General features: G+C 64.0%; 5 protein-coding genes across 5 annotated transcripts; all 5 read right to left on the bottom strand.

The window, feature by feature from the left end:
* Nucleotides 1–800: 800 nt before the first annotated feature.
* Nucleotides 801–2,618, bottom strand: LSCM1_08104 (uncharacterized protein; the record flags this gene model as incomplete). Its single annotated transcript, XM_067325444.1, has 1 exon — nucleotides 801–2,618. The coding sequence occupies one exon, from the start codon at nucleotides 2,616–2,618 to the stop codon at nucleotides 801–803; it is 1,818 nt and encodes a 605-aa protein (XP_067181549.1).
* Nucleotides 2,619–3,522: 904 nt separating this feature from the next.
* LSCM1_08103 (uncharacterized protein) lies at nucleotides 3,523–4,482 on the bottom strand (the record flags this gene model as incomplete). Its single annotated transcript, XM_067325443.1, has 1 exon — nucleotides 3,523–4,482. The coding sequence occupies one exon, from the start codon at nucleotides 4,480–4,482 to the stop codon at nucleotides 3,523–3,525; it is 960 nt and encodes a 319-aa protein (XP_067181548.1).
* A 4,594-nt stretch (nucleotides 4,483–9,076) lies between these two features.
* LSCM1_08101 (uncharacterized protein) lies at nucleotides 9,077–10,135 on the bottom strand (the record flags this gene model as incomplete). Its single annotated transcript, XM_067325442.1, has 1 exon — nucleotides 9,077–10,135. One exon carries the CDS (start codon nucleotides 10,133–10,135, stop codon nucleotides 9,077–9,079), a length of 1,059 nt encoding a protein of 352 aa, XP_067181547.1.
* An 824-nt stretch (nucleotides 10,136–10,959) lies between these two features.
* On the bottom strand, nucleotides 10,960–12,177 carry LSCM1_08100 (uncharacterized protein; the record flags this gene model as incomplete). Its single annotated transcript, XM_067325441.1, has 1 exon — nucleotides 10,960–12,177. The coding sequence occupies one exon, from the start codon at nucleotides 12,175–12,177 to the stop codon at nucleotides 10,960–10,962; it is 1,218 nt and encodes a 405-aa protein (XP_067181546.1).
* Nucleotides 12,178–12,745: 568 nt separating this feature from the next.
* On the bottom strand, nucleotides 12,746–17,083 carry LSCM1_08099 (uncharacterized protein; the record flags this gene model as incomplete). Its single annotated transcript, XM_067325440.1, has 1 exon — nucleotides 12,746–17,083. The coding sequence occupies one exon, from the start codon at nucleotides 17,081–17,083 to the stop codon at nucleotides 12,746–12,748; it is 4,338 nt and encodes a 1,445-aa protein (XP_067181545.1).
* Nucleotides 17,084–18,078: the final 995 nt, after the last annotated feature.

Below are 18,078 nucleotides of genomic sequence, written 5' to 3'. Positions count from 1 at the left end.
TGGGATGGAGAGAGTGGGTGGGTGGTAGAGGAGGCGTCATGGGCCAAGAATGTGTGTGTGTGTGTGCGCGCCAGCCTCCCTCCCTTCCCCTCTTCCCCCCTCTTCTCGCGCTCTTACCTCGCTCACCAGTCGTAGAGGCTCCACGGCGCTCACGTCCGAGATGCATTGGGGGGAGGGGAAGCGGCGTGTGTCGTCGACATCAAGACCAAGACACCGACGCCCGAGAGGACGAGTGAGATGAGAGACGAAATCGCGAACTTCAGGAAGTCATCACCGTCACTGACTGTACGCGTGCGTACATGACGGAGTCAACTCCGGTCATCTTCCATGCGTCCACGCCTTCCTACCTCACACCGAGCACACTGAGCCTCACGACGACCACCTTCCCCTCCCCTTCCTCCTCTCCGGGCCCGTCAGAGGCCTGAACGTCCGGTACGGAGCACTGGTGGACACGCGGCAAAGCAATTCCCCTCCAGCTTGGTCACTGAAGAAGGCCCCACAGCCTCTTAACCCTTCCCGCCCGCCTCACAGCCACATCCCACGAGGCCGGGCCGGTGCCTCTCGCGCCCCCTTTGGGGTACGGCAGGCGACCCCCCTCCCCCCTTCCACCCTTATTTTTTTTTGTCGGACAGCTCCACAGAGCACGAGGCGCAGCAGCGCATAACGAAGGGGAACTGGCCTCTGAGGTGGGCTGGGCTGGGCAGGTGAGACCTCCTCCGACCCTCTCCTCCGCTCCCTCTCTTAACCGTTGGGGCTGTTGGCGCCGGCACCGCGTCCGCGTCCGCGGCACGTGGTCCACGTCAGGATGGCAGCGCGTCCATGCGCTTCAGCAGGTGCACCACCTCGTGCGAGGCCGCCTTGGCCTCCTGCTCCGACCCGACACCAGCAAGGAACTCGTACCGCAGCTTATGCAGGAAGACGTGCTCGAGCGAGGTGTCGCCGAAGTTGTATGTCACGGCCTTGTTCGCGGACTCGAACAGCCCCGTGGCGTACAGGTAGTCGCGCGTGTCAGCGTACATGCACGCCATGGTCATGAGAGTCGCCGCCGCAGGTGCGTTCTGGCGAAAGTCCGGGTAGAGCATACGATTAAGCTTGAGGGCCCGATCAAGGGCCTCGCCAGTGCGGCGGCGGCACACATCCAGCGGCAACGCCGATACGTTCCGTGCATCGCTGAAGAAGAGTGAAGACGGTGTCGCCACGGTGAGCAGGGGGTTCAGTGAGAAGAGCTGCTTCGAGAGGAACACAGGGGAGTCACGTGTGGTCGCCGCCTTGGGGCGTGGGGCGCCCAGCAAGAAGGCTGCGTAGCTGCGTAGGCAGCACGTATATGCCTCTGCCTCGAACCGCTGCTCGGGAAGCTTGGCCGCCGACATGATGGCGTCCCCGTCAAGCGTTGTATTGGGCGGATCGGCGTAGTAGTCCGCGGCATCGGAAAACATTTGCAGCACACGATCATCCACCTGCCCGGGCGTCAGGTCCCAGTCGAAGGCGCGGGCGGCGATCTCCGCCTGCAGTAGCATGTACAGCCCGAGCTCCGGCTCACGCGCGCGCTCCTTCAGCCCGTCCAGCAGCAGGTTCTTGCGCCTCGTCCGCGCGTCCACGTACTTGGCCGCCTCTTCGATGTACCGCTCTGCGTGCAGGAGGTGCCCCGTGAGCGGAATGGTGAGGAGCCCTTTCAGCACCAGTAGTTTCGGCCGAAGCCAGCGCAGTTCCGGGTGAGCGCTGCCGTGCTTCTCGTACGCCGCGGTGGCGAGGCGCAGCAGCTCTTCGATGCGGTCTTGCACCATAGACAAGGTCAGGCACGCACCCTCTCCCGCGTCGCCAACGTCCAGCTTCCACTCGGCCGGGTTGAAGGCAGTTTTGCGTCGCACAGGGGGCGACGATGATGCTGTGGCACCGCCGCAGCCGGCAGCCCGTGCCGCTGGCGACATTTGGGCTGAGCTGGTGGCGTCACTGGTAGCTGGAGCGGCGATGTGGTGAAAGGGGCATGGGAACAGCGCACAGAACGCCTTCACGAAGTGGCCCACCAACACACAAGTCGTGTCGATCTGGTGCACGTCAGCTTTATCCCACGTGTCGTTGTAGTAGAGCAGCGAAGCGGCCTGATGCAGGATGGCCTTGTGCACGTGCAGCCCTGTCGCGTACTCGGAGCGGGGCAGGTGCTCGCTGCCGTTGAGCAGCTCAAAGCGGGCGGCGTAGAGGGGGCGGAGCAAGTTTGCCACCGCGGGGCTGCGCACCCCGCCGACGCTGTTCAGGATGTCAATGCCGCGCTCTAGCAGCAAGAGGGACTTCGTGTTGTCCCGCCGCGCTTCAGTCACGGAGGCATCTGTCGTGGGGTGCGCGGTCGATGAGACGGTTGTTTTCCACCGAGTGGGCGGTTGCGCTCGCGACGTGGTGCTCGCCGCTGCCGAGGTGGATGCAGTGGTATCCGCACGAGGTCGCCGCGAGTGCCGCGTCATGAGCTCCACGGCGTCGATGAGCTCCGGCACACCTGCAGCGTTGATGTGCGTCTGGGGGTGGAACCTAGGGAAATAGAAGGCCATTTCGACTGGGTGCTGCATGAACGATGGCACACTCGTATGCTGCACGTCGGTGCAGCACCGAAGCGTTCGGCGTAACATGGCCGGCAGGTAGGTGTCTCTTTCTCTGTGTGCGTGTGTGTGTGGGGGGGGGGAAGGACGGTTCGTGGAGTCGTTCGGAACGACAGAATAATGTGGAGGCAGGAGCCAACGGTGGTAGGGTGTTGGGGGAGGGGAAGCGATGGAGGCACTTATGCCCCGAAGAGGGCCGACGAGCGGTGCGGTCAAGGATTGCAGCATGAGAGCAGTCATGGACTGCCACTTACAGCCCGCGGAGGCGCTTCGTTCCTCTGTGCATATGTGAGCCCTCTCCCTCTTCCTCTCCCAGTCCGCATGACAGAGGTATTCACGCACAAGGGCGTCCCCGAATGGCATGCCTCCGACGTCTGCCTCTCTTGGACGTTCTCTTCCGTGCCTTCCGATTGCGCTGTTTACGACGATGGATACGGGGAAGCGGTCAGGGGAGGGGGTCGAAGTCTGCCGCGGCTGTGCCACACTCGCGGGTCTCGCATATCCGCACAGGAGGACTGCTGGCCAGGACCACACGCTCACCCCCCTCCCCCTCTTCCCGCCGCCGTGTGTTGTACGTGTTGATGTGCAGCATGCATCCGTTTTTTTTATATTCTTCATGGACTGCGCCCTCCCCCTTCCCACTGTGTCACTAGAGGGGAGGGCGTGTGTGTGTGTGTGGAGAAGCCGCCGCCAGTCACGTGGCGAAACGCCGGCCAGGGTGGTGGGGGAGCAAGAGAGTAGATAAGAGGTCACCCAACCTCTGCGCTGGTGCGCACGCGGCCCCGTGCGTAGACTGCCCTCCCCTCGGCCTTCGCCCCGGCACCGTCGCCCTCTTCATCTTCAGCGGTTCACGACAGACGACGCCCGCGCGCGGCGATGGCGGGGCACTCAGACACGCACTGGCCGTGCACATACCCAAACGCATTCGCCCTTCTCACTGCGTAAAGCGCAGCTGCACCTTCTCTTCGATGCTGTCCCGCACCGTGGCAGACATGTCCGCGTAGCCGCGCTTCGCACCACCCTGCGGAATCGCGGCAAGCTGGCTGCGGCGGATGAGCTCGACACGTTCCCAGAAGGCCTCTTCGTCACGGCGCATCTCTTTCCGCTGCTCACTCAGCATAAACGCCTCATCAACGCGGCTGCCGCTGCTCTCTGCTGCATTCGGGTCCCGCTCCAGCAGCAGTAGACCAGGCGCGAAAAGCGGATGCGCAGAGCCGATCGGGATGTTGGCGGGGTCGCAGTCCTCGTCCCGTAGCGCAGTGATCGTCGCGCGAGGTTTGGGGTCTTCTCTCCCACCATTACCTTTGTCCATCGCGCCGGTATGTGCCGCGTGGGAGCGTAGGTGTCGCGCCGGCTGTGGTACACCGAAGCGCACCGCCTGCATCCACTCCGTTGCTTGGAGGTTCTTGAGGCCATCACATGGTCGCGGGTGCAGTGTGTTTGCGTCTTGCTCGTACCAGTCGCGCAGCCTCGCCTCCGCGAGCAGCTGCGGGTTGCGGCGCAGCGAGCGGCTATGCGCCTCCTCTTTCGCAGCCCGAATTTTCTGTATCGCTTGCCACGTGGCCGCCTGGATGCTGGCGGCGAGCTTTACCAGGTCGATCCTCTTCGTGGTGCTCGGCGCGGAGGAGGACGAGGAGGGTAACGATGAAGAGGCCGCCGCTGAGGCTGCTGCGTTTGCCTCTGACCCGCTGTCTTCGGCGGCCCGGTAGTGCGGCTCCCACACCGCGGGATCAAGCATCCGCAGCCCTACCACGGTGCCGTACGCGGAGCACGTCACTTCCATGCCGTCACAGGTGCCGGTGAAGGTTTGGCGGACAAGCTGCCGATGCGCGGCTTCGAGGTTGAGGCGGTGCTTTAGCGTTGCCACAAGGTGATTGGTGTAGCGGAAGGACATTTCTGGGCTCTCGTGCGTGCACGTGCCAAGATGCGCACGCGGATAAATTGTTTTATTGCCGAGGCTCTGATCTCTCGCAGCGGTGGCTGCGTTGCACCGTCGCCCGCGATCGATGTTATGACCAATGCTTTAGCTGCCGGTAGAGGGAAGGGTGGAGGGGTGGTGGTGGAAGAGAAGGTAAGGTGTGCGCGCATGTACGAAGGAGGAGCAGCGAACGTGAGGGGAGGAGCTCATATGCCCGCCCCCTTTCCTACATACCAGACAGGCACGCACCATCTGTCGCGCTCTCCTCCTCCTGTCTTGGTGCTGATGTGTTTGTGTGTGTGTGTCCCTCTTCTCGAGTGTTGTGTCACACAGCACCTCTGCACGTGCTCATGGAACAGATACCACTTATCATGCTCGACGCTCCCACCCCCTTTTCCTTGACAGCTGTTCGCGACGCAGCAGTGAGGAGTGGGGTCGGTGGGAGGAGGCAGCAGAGACGAAAGCAGACGATAGAGGCGGAGTGTGCGTGAAGGGCCAAACACACGTGCATACACACCCCAGGACCTGACGCTCGTGCTACCATGCACATCCCCCCTCACCCCCTCCACGCACACCTCATCTCGCCCCGCGCTCTCCTTCATCCACCACCGCCCACGCCCCCCCTCTCCTCCTGCACCGCCGTCTTCAGCCGCCTTCTGCCGCGACAGTGATGAGGAGCGACGTGAGCCGTTTCGCTCTCTCGTACGCTCACGCCTCATCGTGACTCTCCTCACTGGCGCCCTCTCCTCAGCATAGAAGAAAGCAAGGCACTCGAGACATGTCCCCACGATACACAGAGAGGAGGTGCGCGGCTGCCGGTGAGCGCGACAACGGCAAAGTCAACGCGTCGGTGGTGGTGGTGGGGTCACGTGCCGGTGTCCTGAGCGAGCCCGTCAACTATCGCCATACCGCCACGTCGCCGATTCTGATACCCCTCTCCCTCCCCGGGGAGGGAGAGGAGGGGTGGGGTGGGGGGGAGGCGTCGTTGCGGACGGCCTCTGAGGGCCTGTCCACCTGCGTGTGCGACCCCGTCATCAGCGTTGGCGTGCAGTTGGGAGCTTGGCCTCCTCCCCGACCACGCGTCCTTCAACTCGAGCCCGTTGGAGGGTGGGGCGGAGGTTGGGGAGCACCGCTGCGTAAAATCGTTCCGTCAACGAATCAGCGCGTGCGAGGCTGTCAGCGTGGGGCGCGCACTTCTGGGCGAGCTGCTCCCGAGCGTCCACTCTCTGCTCGGCCATCGCGGCAGCCCCAGACGCGCACCATCACGCTTGCCTCATACGATGACCCTCTCGTCGATTGAGCTGCTTCACCCCCCGCTCTTCCCGGCTGTCTCTGAGTACGGCGCCGCCTTCGGCATCCGATATGCCCACGACCAACAAAGCCAGGAGGGATCGCCGACAGCACTGACGTCACGGCACACCGGTCTCGCCGCATCCGCATACGCATGCGGTGGGGGGCGATGGCCAGTGACTGTCTTGTCGCGTCGACAGAGTGTATGTGGCCCGTACCGGCAGCTGTGCTTCGAGGTGCGCCGCTCGCACCGCGCTGGGGAGCAGCAGCCGACGCCTTCCCCGAACCAGTGGCGTCGGCGCACCACCGTGGCGGCGGAACGTTGCATTTCACGTCACCATGCGCGGAGAGGCTGCCGCTGGTGCTGACGCCCTTCACTCTACCGAGGTGGGGAAGGTGAGGCGCGGCATGGTCGTTGCGGGCCGACAGCGAACCGACCTGGATCCCTGCTGCGGCGTCGACTTCACCGTTGCTGCCGCCAGCACCGCAGCTGCTTGTGATAGACATCCCCTCCCCACTCCCCCACTTAGGGGGTGCTGCGAGAGCAGCGGCCGTTGCTGCCGATGATGTGCAGCGTTGCCTTGTCGGCCGCGTTGAGGCTGTAGCGCACGTTCATGGCCTCTGCCTTGATGCCGAGGTGAATGCCGTAGTACGCCCACCCCGGCGGCGGCCCGTGAGCACCGGCAGTACGCACGAACAAGTGCGATGGCAGGTGGGTCAGAGCGGGGTGCGGTTCATGGTTGTCAGCCGCGCCGGCGCTGCTGTTGTTCCTGTCAGCAACGCTGCTCAGTTGGCGGGCCAGCTCCTGACTGGCCTGCTTCAGCGCCCGGCTGACTGCCCGTTTCGTCTTCCGCAGGGCCTCGTGGATGTTGCGCGTTTCTATGATGTCCTTCGCCACCCCGTCGGGAAGCGTGTGGCCGCGAGCGTAGAGGGGGAGGACTTGGTTCACCTGGTCCGCCTGCGTCGCACTGAGGAGGAGTGTCTCGACGCCCGTGAGGCCGAAGTGCCGTGTGCGCTGCGGGCTCAGATACATGTCGCCGCTGCCCTCACCGGCAGTGGCAGCCGAGCTGCTCGTGCGCTGCTTCGCTTCGTGACTGAGAAGGTAGGTCACGTGCTGTAGGAGCATCTCCGCCGACAGCCTTGGGAACTTGTCTAGGAGCGCGGTGCCGTTCAAGGTGGCGGCGGTGCTGGCGCCACGCGGGGCAGCGGCCGGGTCTGGCGTTGGGCTCCACGCTGGAGACGGCACACCGCCGGAGCAGAGAAGCCCGTGCGTCTGCAGCGCCATTTCCAACAGCGTGTCCGCGTGTGGGGTGGGGCGGTTGCCCGATGGCAGGCTGACATGGGCTCCCAACGATGTCCTCACGACGCGGACGAGCAGCTGCTGCAGGGTCACTAGGCGCAGTCGAAGCGCCGGCCGCTCAAGGTGCGCGTCGGTGATGGGCTCCTCGTCGAACAAGACGCTACGAAAGCGCGGGGTGCTCTGTGGCGTGCGCGGCGCTGCTGCGTGGTGCTTCTCCATATCCAGGTATGCATCCAACACGTCTGCGAAGGGCGTCGCCAACGCCTGTGGCATCCCCGTGTGGGGGTGCCCATTGGTCAGCAAGTGAAGCAGGACGAGGTCCGTACGGACAGCAGCCAGGCGCTGCCTCAGCTCTAATGCTGCGCCGCTGTCACCGCTGCTCTCCTGCTCTGGCGCCATCTTCAGCAGATGGTCCAGCCGCATCCACTCCATCGAGCCCTCCAGCGAGCAGCTCCGCAGTTCCCCCTGCTGCAGGGTCACGGTCGTGATGTTGTGAAACGGTGTCATGCCAACCCCCATCCAAGCAAGCTCGGGGCCGCCGACCAGGCAGATAGTGTCGTTCGCCGTGACCAGGGCGCAAAGGTGCGGCGGAGACGTCGGTGGCTGGACAACGCGGGTGGCGAGGTCCAGCAGGTAGGCGCTCATCTTGCCCTCTGCCAGGCCGGGGGTGGCTGGGCCGCTCATGACAGACTCCGATGGCGGGACGCGTTGCTCCATCGACGTTCCCCGGAGTTTCTCTTCCAGCAGGTACGGCATCGGAGAGGCACAGCTGCGATACACCTTAGCGTCGTACCGCCGGCCAGGGAAGAGGCGCCGGTGCTCCAGCACCCAGAGCGGCTCGCTGCCGTCCAGGAATAGAGCGAGGCTCTTGCGCGCTTGAAGGCGACGCAGCACTACCGTCTGCAGCTGTCGGTGAATGTTTCGCACTGTCTCCCGGTCGCGCTCGTGGCCGACGAGGTCGCGGGTGAGGTACCCGAGGGAGGCGGCAAAGGATGAGAGGTCGATGAGCACGTGATCGAAGGGCTGTGAGGTGCGATGCGGCACAGGCTGAAACACATCCGCAAGTTGGGCGGTGTTGCGGTAGTTGCCTCCAGCACTGCGGGCACTACCACCACTGCTGCCCCCGCTTACGCTGGCGATGTAGTACAAGGCCCGTGTCACAGAGTGCATGATGCCGTCAAAGAGGCGCGCACACAGAGAGCGTTGAGTACGGAGCTGTCGAGCAACAACAGAGATGACGAAAAAGGTGAGCAGACGAGTGCAGTCGAGCGAGTGAAGAGGCCATCCATCGCTCCTCCGTCTCTCTCTGTGCACGCAAGCGTGCGAGCGGAGGCGCAGCAGCACCGCAGACAACGCCGATGCTGGCGGTCGTCGAGGTGGCTGCCGCAGTGGAGGGTGATTGGGGTGGTTTGACAGGAGAAAAACGCTGATGCCCAGCCTCGGGAAGAGGTGCACACACGTGCCACACGACGGTCCATCGGTGAACGCCGCGCATCACTGATGCTTCCCCCTAGCGCCACTTGCCACCTCTTCCCTCGTCCTCGCTCTCTCCACACAATGACCCGCATCACGGAGTCAGCAGAGGCAACAGGATGGGAGATGACAGTGCGTGTGTAAGTGTGTGTGTGTGTGTGGTGAGGAGCAGTTTGAGATCCGCCTTGTGCATGGGTATGGTAACTTTTTTTTTGTGTCGGATGTGGTCGCAGATTTTGTTGGCTCGCGGTGAGCGAGCGGGATGGGGGTCAGGGCGCCGGCGAGAGTTGGGGAGGAGGGGGGAGGGATAAGCACATCCACCCATACATGCACAGAGACGAGCACGTCCTGTTTGCATGGAAGAAGGGGAAAATGCGGTCTCCGCTGTGGCGCTGCGCTGTACAGGACGCCTGCCTGCCTGCCTCCTTCTCCTCCTCGGTCAGACACTTTTCCAAGCGCAGCGTCCCCCTTTCCTACCCCCTCTCTCCTCTTACCACGTCGCGCTCTCTACACATGGCGGTCGTTTTGTGTGAGGTCCCGCTGCACGGCTGCCTCCGCTGCTAAGTGTTCCCGCAACGTGCGCAGCACCATCATATCCCCCGCCTCGCGCGGCGTCATTTCGTGTTCCCAGACACGGTGCGCCGCTTTCTGCATCTCCAGGTTTGCCATCCGCCGCGCCTTCGCCAGCAGCTCCATCTCGAAGTAGTTGTAGAAGTGCTGCGCCGACTGGGCGCGTCGCAGGCGAGCAATTTGACCGCTCTCGTTGCGAGCGGTCCACATTTTCTCAATGGCCTCCCACAACTCCGGCACATTGCTGCCCTCCTCGGCGGAGACGGCAATGACCGGCTTCGAGAAGCCCTGCTTCGCCTCCGTGTACATGACGGCGCGTGTGTAGGCAGACACCGTCTGCTGCACGAGCTGCTTGCGGTTGCCATCATTCTTGGTGACAACGACCATGTCAGCCACCTCAACGATGCCTTTCTTGATGCCCTGCAGCTCGTCGCCGCTGGCGGGTGGCACCAGGAGGATCATCAGATCCGTGAGGTCCGTGCACTGCGTTTCGCTCTGGCCAACGCCGACGGTCTCGACAAAGACGACGTCGAAGCTTGCGGCCTCGAAGATCTCTAGCACCTCCCACGCACGCGAGGTGACGCCGCCGAGGTGCCCGCCGGATGGGGATGGCCGGACGTACGAGTTCAGGTGGGCGCCGAGCTTCTCCATGCGGGTCTTGTCACCGAGGATGCTGCCGTGCGTGATGGTTGAGGATGGGTCGACAGCCAGTACTCCAACGCGCATATTTTTCTTCTCGCATAGATAATAGCCAAGCGCGTCCAGAAGGCACGACTTACCGGAGCCCGGGCTTCCAGAGAGCGCTAAGCGTGGCACCGTGCGCACCGTCGCCGTCTGGCGAATCTCGCGCAGCAGGCTGCTCAGCCGAGAGGAGTCGGCAGGGTTGGAGCTCTCGGCGAGGGTGATCGCCTTGGCGAGGGCGCGGCGGTTGCCCTGTGTGATGTCCTCCACAGAAATACGCTGACGAATGCGGGGGCGAGGGGCGTAGCTCTTCATTGCTCCTACGCGTCCCTCGACCGCTCTTCTCCATGAAATGTGCGCCACCCCTCACTCCTCCGTTGCGCACGCCAGTGAGTGTCTCTGTGTGTGTGTGTACGTGCACGGGCCTCTCTCCGACTGCGCGTGTCTGAGTCGATCTGCAAGTACCGGAGGGAGGGAGGGACAGAGACAGGGAAAGGGTGGAGCGCCCGATGCGTGAGGTGCACCGCGTCAGACGAGAGGAGGGGGAGAGAGGCATGCGAGCCCTTTGTGTGTGTGTGTGCTTGCTCAAGGGGGCTCAGGAGACGCGTGTCGCCGCTGCTGCGCAGGCGACGCCTCGCACGCATCGGCCACAGACGCGCCTCCCCCCTCCTCTCTTTCCCATACAGACACGCCCATTCACACTTCCTTCGATTAGCCAAGCATTGTGTCCTTGTCTACGTCCTTTTGCGCAGTTACACGCGGGTGCGAGTGGAGGTGGATGGTGGCGAGGAGGGAGGGGGTGCCGGAAAGCAGCCGAGGGCGCGAGAAAGCCCGTCCGTGACCGCGGGTACGTTCCTCCCCCCGCTCCGCCCCTTCCACGAATCGCACTGGGTCACGCGGACGCGCTTTAAAGATTAATACGATGAGAGACAACCTTAGTGCTCAGAGGCGACGGAGACACGCACACACAAACAGACACACAGACTTAAGAAGAGGCCCGCGAGCTCGAGTGGAGGACACACGGTAAGGGGGGAGGAAGTGGGGAGGGGAGGAGGAGCGCAGACACGCTCGTGGAAGCGGTGCCTCTGCGTTGCCTCATGCGCACGTGTACTCCCCCCCCCTCCACCCCACATCGTTGATTAGTAGGACTGGTAGTAGTAGGTCCCTGACGTCTCGATCGCCGCTACCTGCCCTGACGTCTTAGCCGTTACCTCCACTACCGTGATCTTGCCACCCTTGTCCGCTGGGGTGTAGACGCGCACTTTTCCCTTGACCTTCTCCCCCGCTTTCACTGGCAGCGGCTCGCGCAGACCGACGCTGACTTCCACCCAGCTATTCTCACCACCGGGGCGCACCGCCAGCACAAAGTTGGCGCCAGGGTTCGTCCTGCTCGTAAAGGCGGCGTCCAGGTAGAAGGTGAGGTAATGCACCGTCGCGTCGCGAGAGATGCTCAGCGTAAAGGCGGCCTCGAAGCCCTTCTGAGCCACCGCAGCCGGCACCCAGCGGCGCTCAACGGGGTTCTCCTCCTCATTGTCGCGGCTCGCAGCGGACTGATTCGCCTGCGCCTCGTAGGCGGCCGTCTCGTCGGCTGTCAAGCCCTCCAACTTGTCCATGTGCAGCGTGTGCGCCAGGCACGGCGCCGATACAATGTTGCTGCCGGGGATGGCGCACGTCTCCACCTCCTGCCGCACGAGCTCCTTCATCGGCTCCATTTGGAACCCGTACACGTTGCTCCAGAAGTCCTCCGTGTCGAGGCGAAAAGAGTAGTCCGAGACGGCAGCCACGTGCAGGGAGGCGCGGCTTGGGCAGAGCGACCCGGAGTCCGTGAGGAGGTGGTCTCGGGCGTACAGGGCGTCGGTCAGGACGCGCTCGTTGAGCAGCAGCGGCCCCATCCACTCACACAGCACGTAGTCGAACTTCATGCCGGGCGGTAGCAGATGCAGCGCATCGCACAGACGCCCGCGAATAAATTCAATGTTCTTGAGGCCGTTTTGCGCCGCCACGACGCGCGCCGCGTCCACGATCGCGGAGCTGTCGATGCCGATCACCATCTTCGCCATGGCACGCGCCGCCAGCATCGTGTACAGCCCCATGCCACAGCCGATATGCAGCAGCGTCTTGCCACGCACGTTGCGGAAGATGACTTCGTAGGCGCGTAGCCGCTCGTGGTCGTGAATCGTGCTGATGTTACTTGAGATGCGCGCGGCGGAGTCGCCGTACAGACTCTTCGACGTCGCCTGCTTCTCCGCATCCGTGGCGAGCAGCGACTCCGTCAGCACGACCTTCCGCGCGTTCGACGAGCGCGCCTCGCCACGCTTCTTAGACGTTGCCGTGTGCATATGCTCCTCAGCCGACATTGAGAAAAAAAAGTTGATAGAAATGAAAGCGTCCGTCGTGCAGATGGACCCGAACGTGTCTGTCTCGCTGTCTGTGTGAGCGACAAGGGTCAGGGATGCCGGGCGCACGCGCGCGAGTCGAAGAAGCTGCGAGTGGCTGGTTGCGCGCGCGCGTGTGTGGCCGTGAGCGGCGGTGGGGAAGAGGGAAGGGGCCGAGGCGGCAGAGGAGGAGGAGAGTGGGAATGGGGGAGGGAAGGGGTCATCAGGGGCGGCGGTGCTGACCTCCTCCGCTCTTCACGTGCACACACATCACACACAGACACACACACACACAGACAGACCCGCGCGCTGAGAGATTTTTCGCTCAAACATATTTCCCTATCGTCACGTCCTTACCACTACCTCCTCCCACCACCACCCTTTTTTTTTGCCGAAGACGTTGCCAGATTGCGAGACCCGCACCGGCGCGCCCTGCAGACGCTGTAGCGGGTGCGAATACCGGTGCTGCTGCTGCCCCCCGCAGGATCCATCGACTTCACGTGTGTGTGTGTGTACGTGTGTCGTGCCTTCCTGGGAGGCAGACTTCCGCTTACACTTTGGACTGCCGCCCCACAAAAAACTCGCGGACACCGCTGAAGCACTGGCCGAACGTCTGCGCCACGCGCATGGACGGCTGCAGCCACGCAGAGACGCGGCGGCGAATATCCTGCCGCTCCGTGTACCGGGCGTCGAGAAGGATGATCGCCGCGTAGTCGCCGGCGTGGCGGATGCAGCGACCGATGCACTGGTTGACGGTGCGCATCATGCCGTCCATGTACAACCCCCACTCCTCTGCGCCCGTGAAAGGAGACGACGAGGAGAGGGAGGGGCTCCATACTGACCCCGCTGGCCCAGAAATGCCTCGGCGATGCGAGCTCACGTTCGCCGTGAGTCGCGTCGTGACAATGTGCTTGAGGTTCATCTGCAGCTCCACGTCGGTGGGGTTCGCGTACGGCATACCGAGAACAACGACGGCGCGGCCGAGGTCGTCGGCGAAGTTGATCCCCTCTGAAAGGCGTCCGCCCATTACCGCAAACAGGAAGGCGCCGCGGCGAGGCCGCCGCGGCCTCACCGCAGCGGCGGCGGCATCGGGGCAAAGAGCGGTGGCCGTGGCCGACGACGGCTCCAGCGTGCGCGCGACATCGCCGTGACTGTCCAGTTCACCGCTGATCCACTCCTCGTACTCACGCAAGAGTTGTGCGACGTCCGCCCCGCGACCACCATCTGGCCTGCCAGCAGTGGCCTGTCCCCCTCCACCACCACCGCCGCCGCCGCGACCGCCGTTGCGCGTCTCTGTGAAGATGCGTTTAACCTCGTTGATCTGAGCGTAGTAGCCGGTGCCCTCCAGCACCGCCACGACGGCGTCCATGACGTCATACGAGGTGAAGAAGCATATGGCACCGGCCGGCGGAAGCACTCGGGCGAGGTTTAGCAGCGTGCACCCGACCTCCACCAGCACGCGATGAGCGTGTGGGCCGACGCCGCGGTTGGCATCGCTGCTCAGAGCGAGCGCTTGGTGGCTGAGCTCCATCCGAAGTCCGCTTGGCCCGGTACCGAGGGCCCACACTTGCACCGACGCCGATGGTACGACGTGGCCCTCGGAGATGAGGTGAAAGGGATGCGGACGAGGCGCGTCGATGGTGCTGACGTGGCCGTCGCTGCTGCCGTCTCCTTCCGCGCCCGCCACTTTTGCACCGTCGTCCGTCACATTCGCGGCTGCCCGACCACCAGTGGAGTCGCCTCCCGTCATCGGCTGCGCTGGCAGCAGTGGGCCGCATGTGAAAGCGAGCGGCTGCATTGTGCCACCGGCCAGCACGACTGCCCTCGCCTCTAGGACCAGTGGGGCGAAGGTGTACGTGCCAGGCTCCAGCTGCATAACCTTCAGCGTACCTGGACGCACGGCGGCACCTCCGTGCCATGCCGGCGAAGGCGGCGGCGCGGGTGACGGCGTCCATAGAACCCTTGTCGAGGTAGCGTCGGAGACGTACAGGACACAGAGGAGTCGCTCGACGCGCTGCAGCGCTTCAGCGGCCAATGCGCGCAGCTGTGCGGGGTCAGGGGGGGCGACTGCGACGGTATAGCTGGCCGCCCCCGCCGCCATGGAACCGGTGGGCTGCAGCTGCTGCGAGATGAGTTCGACGAGAGACAGCGGACGAGGTAGGAGCTCCTCCTCCGCAGCCTTCTCGTGACCGCCGCGAAGGCCACGAGACGCCAAGACGCGGAGCTGCCGCTGTGCTTCGCTTCTCGCATCGCTGGCGCCCGCAGCGATGCCGCTGCTGCGCGGCCGCTTTACGCCCACCGCTGAGGATGTGCTCTTGCCCGCGCCCCTGCTGATCGACATCGCACTCGCCGCCGCCGCTGCCACTGCCTCCTCCATCCGCACCTCATCTTTCTGCCGCAGCTCCGCATCCAAAACGTGGGATGCGAACCCCTGCAGCTTTATGAGCAGCTGCGAGTCGGCAAGAAGACTGAGGAACGCGTATACATCGACGCTGTCGATGCCGGCATCGAAGAGAAACTGGTGGAAGGATAAGACGCGGGTGCGCATGGTGGCTGCTCCAGCTATCGACGATGGCTGGGGGTGCGGCGCCGAGATTGATGGCGCGGCGTTGTCGTGGCCGTGTTCGACGTTTCCGTCTGCGACCTCGCCGAGGACGACGGCAGGCCCCACGCGCTCGCAGAAGCTCAACAGATTCCTTAGAAACAGCGTGAGCTCTCGCAGCCGCTGCTTATGGCGCGTCAGCAGTCGTGACGCGTACCGCTGCAGATACATCTCAACGAGTCGTCGCGCGATCTGCAGCTGAGAAGGGGTTATGGCGACACTGCTGGCCGAGCGGCAGTGGTCGGCGATGTTGTGCGCCTCGTCAAAGACGAGAATGTCCCCGCGAAAGGAGGGCGGGGCGCTACGCGCCATAGCGAGCCACAGCGCATCCTCCGCCTCCTCTCCCCCGCTTGCAGGGGGATCGCGAGTCTGAATGGCCTCCGCTCCTGGGTGGAGGGGGTCGTCGCGCTGCTGCCGTTCCTGCCGCCCCAGTCGTCGCCGGAAGGCCGCCGTGGCTGTCACGCGCTGACGCCGATGATAGAGAACGCCGCTGAGAGACGGGTTGCTGCTCGGTACGACGTTGCCTTGGATACCTCCGCCCTCGCTACCTTCGCCGGCCTCCGTCACCGGGCAGGCGTCGCCTGGTAGTCCAAAGTCTGCCGCCTCTGCGGCCGTCGCCGGATTTGTTGCCGCGCCGCCGAGAAGGACGGCTCGCTGACCCTCGTCAAGGACGTGACCGTAGGGGATGAAGGCCACGTCAGCCCCCCGCAGGAGGAGGCGCGTGGCGATGTACGGACACGCCTGCAGCTCCACCCCCAATCGCCGAAGGCGTTCCATGGTGTAGACGGAAGAGGGCGGGCCACTGCTGCCGGAGGCACTCCCACAGCCTCTCGGGGTGTCGGCGGGACCTGCAGCCGCATCCGCACGCTGCTGCTCATCACGAAGGTGCTCCATCAAGGAGCGAAGATGTGACTCGACACAGTACACGCATCCCTTGTCATCTTCCGGCTGTTGCTCGTCCGTGACATCTTCCATGTCGCCTACGGCGTGGCTGCCGGCGAGGCGGCGTGGCTGTTGTTGCGAACGCCCTTGCTGCTGGCGCCGGTACTGCCGTCCCTGCTTCGACCGCTCGAAGCGCATGGCCTCGCGGCAGTAGCAGTTCAGGCGATCGCTGTTGCCACCAGCCTTGCGACGAAGGTCAGCGTTCAAGCACAGGTGCTGTCTGCCAGCAACGTGCACGGCGGTTAGACGGCGGAGCTGCTGCTGCTGCTGAGGTGAGGGCCTTGCTGATGGCGCCGCCGCTGGAGGGCACGCTGGCAGAAGGGAGTCCAAGGAGTTGGAAGAGGCATCACGGCCGCTTCGGCTGCCAGCGCCGACTTCCTCTCCCGTTGATCGCACACCCGCGCCTTCCAGCGGCTCAATCGTTCGCCGCCGCGGGCGCAGCGGCAGCTGGGCAAAGGCGGTGCGCTGCAGGTCCTCCATCAGCTGCTGCAGCTGTGTGTGGGTACGGCTCGCAAAGTACACCTTCGGCTTGCGCAGAGGAATAATCGCTGAGAGCGCCGTCTCCATGCGGGCCTCTGCGTCATCGTCGTCGTCGTCACTCGCAGACGAGGATGACGACGACGACGATGACGATGTGGTAAGCAAGCTCGCGCTGTACAGGCCTCCAGCGTGCCCTTCATGGAGCCCCATCATCATGGCGGGCTGCTCGGCATACCACGCGAGAGGGTCTTGGGTGAGAAGAAATTGGCGATCGTCGCTGTTGGACAGCGGCTGCTGAAGACGCATGAGAGTGCGAGCCTGCCGGATTTGCCGCCGATGGGCGCGAACGCGTTGACGCCCTTCTTGACGCGCCTGCAGCATCGCTTCCTCTAGCCGTCGTTGACGGAGTACTTCTTCGAGGGTCGGCGGGGACCGAGGATGGACCATGGCGGCCTTCTCCGACTCGGGCGCGGTTGCAGACGCTATCGCTGACGGTTGGTGCAGGCGAATGCCGCTGCCCGCGCTTGCCATCTTGTCCACATCTGTAGCCTTCTCGACAGGGTCGAACAGGTACGAGAGAACGCTGTTCAGCAGCATCTGTGACTTGCCGGTGCCGGTCGGTGACTCGAGCACCACTACGCGAGCTAGGACGTCTCGGGTACCGATGGCGGAGTGAGACGCCGGCGAAGCCGACGACACGGCGGCTGATGCGGCACTGCTCGATGGGCCTCGCTCGCGCGTGTTCTCTGCGTGCTCGCATGCACAGCGCTGCTCAAGATGGTCGCGGATGGCTGTCATGGCATGCTCCTGCAGCGCATACGGAGCGTAGGGAAATGGAATCTGATAGGGGCCGACTCGGTGCATCCTGCAAGAAAAAGGGGATGGCGGGGGCGTGGGGGCGACACTCACCGACGCCCGTATGCGCGTCTCTGGAAGACGTGCGCGCTCGCTCTCTCTTTCTCTCTCTGCCTCTGTCTCTGCGTGCGGCAGACCGACTCTGTGCCCTCTACGCGTGCGCGGAAGTGAGCTGTGTTGACGCGCCGCACTCCACGCAGGAATCTACGCCGATCGACGCACCGGGGCATGCGCTTCACTTGCTCGTTCGCTCTCTTTGCTGACCCCTGCAGCACAGCTGCCGTGATGGGGAGTGGCGCGGATAGTCTATGAGGGCGAATTGTGTGTGTGTGTGGTGTGTGTGTGCGTGCTTCGGTGTTGATGAAGCTCTCCTTCCGTGTGGAGCGTCGCACTCGTGGCAGATGGGTATGGCGCACCCGCAACCGCAGGCACGCGGCGCGAATAGAAGAGGCATGGGAGGGGAAAAGTGTTGGCGCCGCGGATGAGGGGAGGGAGGGTGGCGCGTGGGCTCGCGTGCATGCGTGCGTGGAGGAGAGGAGGGAAGAGGGTGAGCCACAGACTTCGACGAAGGCGTCACCCTCTGCCTGGGCCCTTCTTCTCCCCCCTTCGACTCTCTGGCCCACGGACGCCTGGTCATCCATCTCTCCCACCGCTCTCTCGTCCTCCCCCCTGCGTGCGTGAAGAGGACGGCCGCAGCGCACCGGCGATGGCATCGACCTCATGAGCACCTCTCCGTATCATCTTCAGCTTTTTACTCGGTCCTGTCGCAGCGCTGGTGGGCGATGGTGAGACCTTTTTGTAAGCGTTTTTTTTTCTTTAGGAATCCGCGCGGTGATGTGAAGGTGCCATGGGCACAGCCCTTCCCCCTTCCTCCTTCCCCCTATACCGCCTCCCATTCATTATCGGGACAGACAGACAGAGACGATCCTCGCGATTCCTTCGCATCTTACGAAGAAGTTGGTGGCGGGCGACGATGGCGGATAAGTGTGCGTGTGTGTCTGTGC

The sequence above is a fragment of the Leishmania martiniquensis genome, chromosome 3, assembly GCF_017916325.1.
Source record: "Leishmania martiniquensis isolate LSCM1 chromosome 3, whole genome shotgun sequence".
Taxonomy (NCBI): Eukaryota; Euglenozoa; class Kinetoplastea; order Trypanosomatida; family Trypanosomatidae; genus Leishmania; species Leishmania martiniquensis.
The sequence above is the reverse complement of the archived record's forward strand: the minus strand, read 5'-3'. Positions and strand labels throughout refer to the sequence as shown.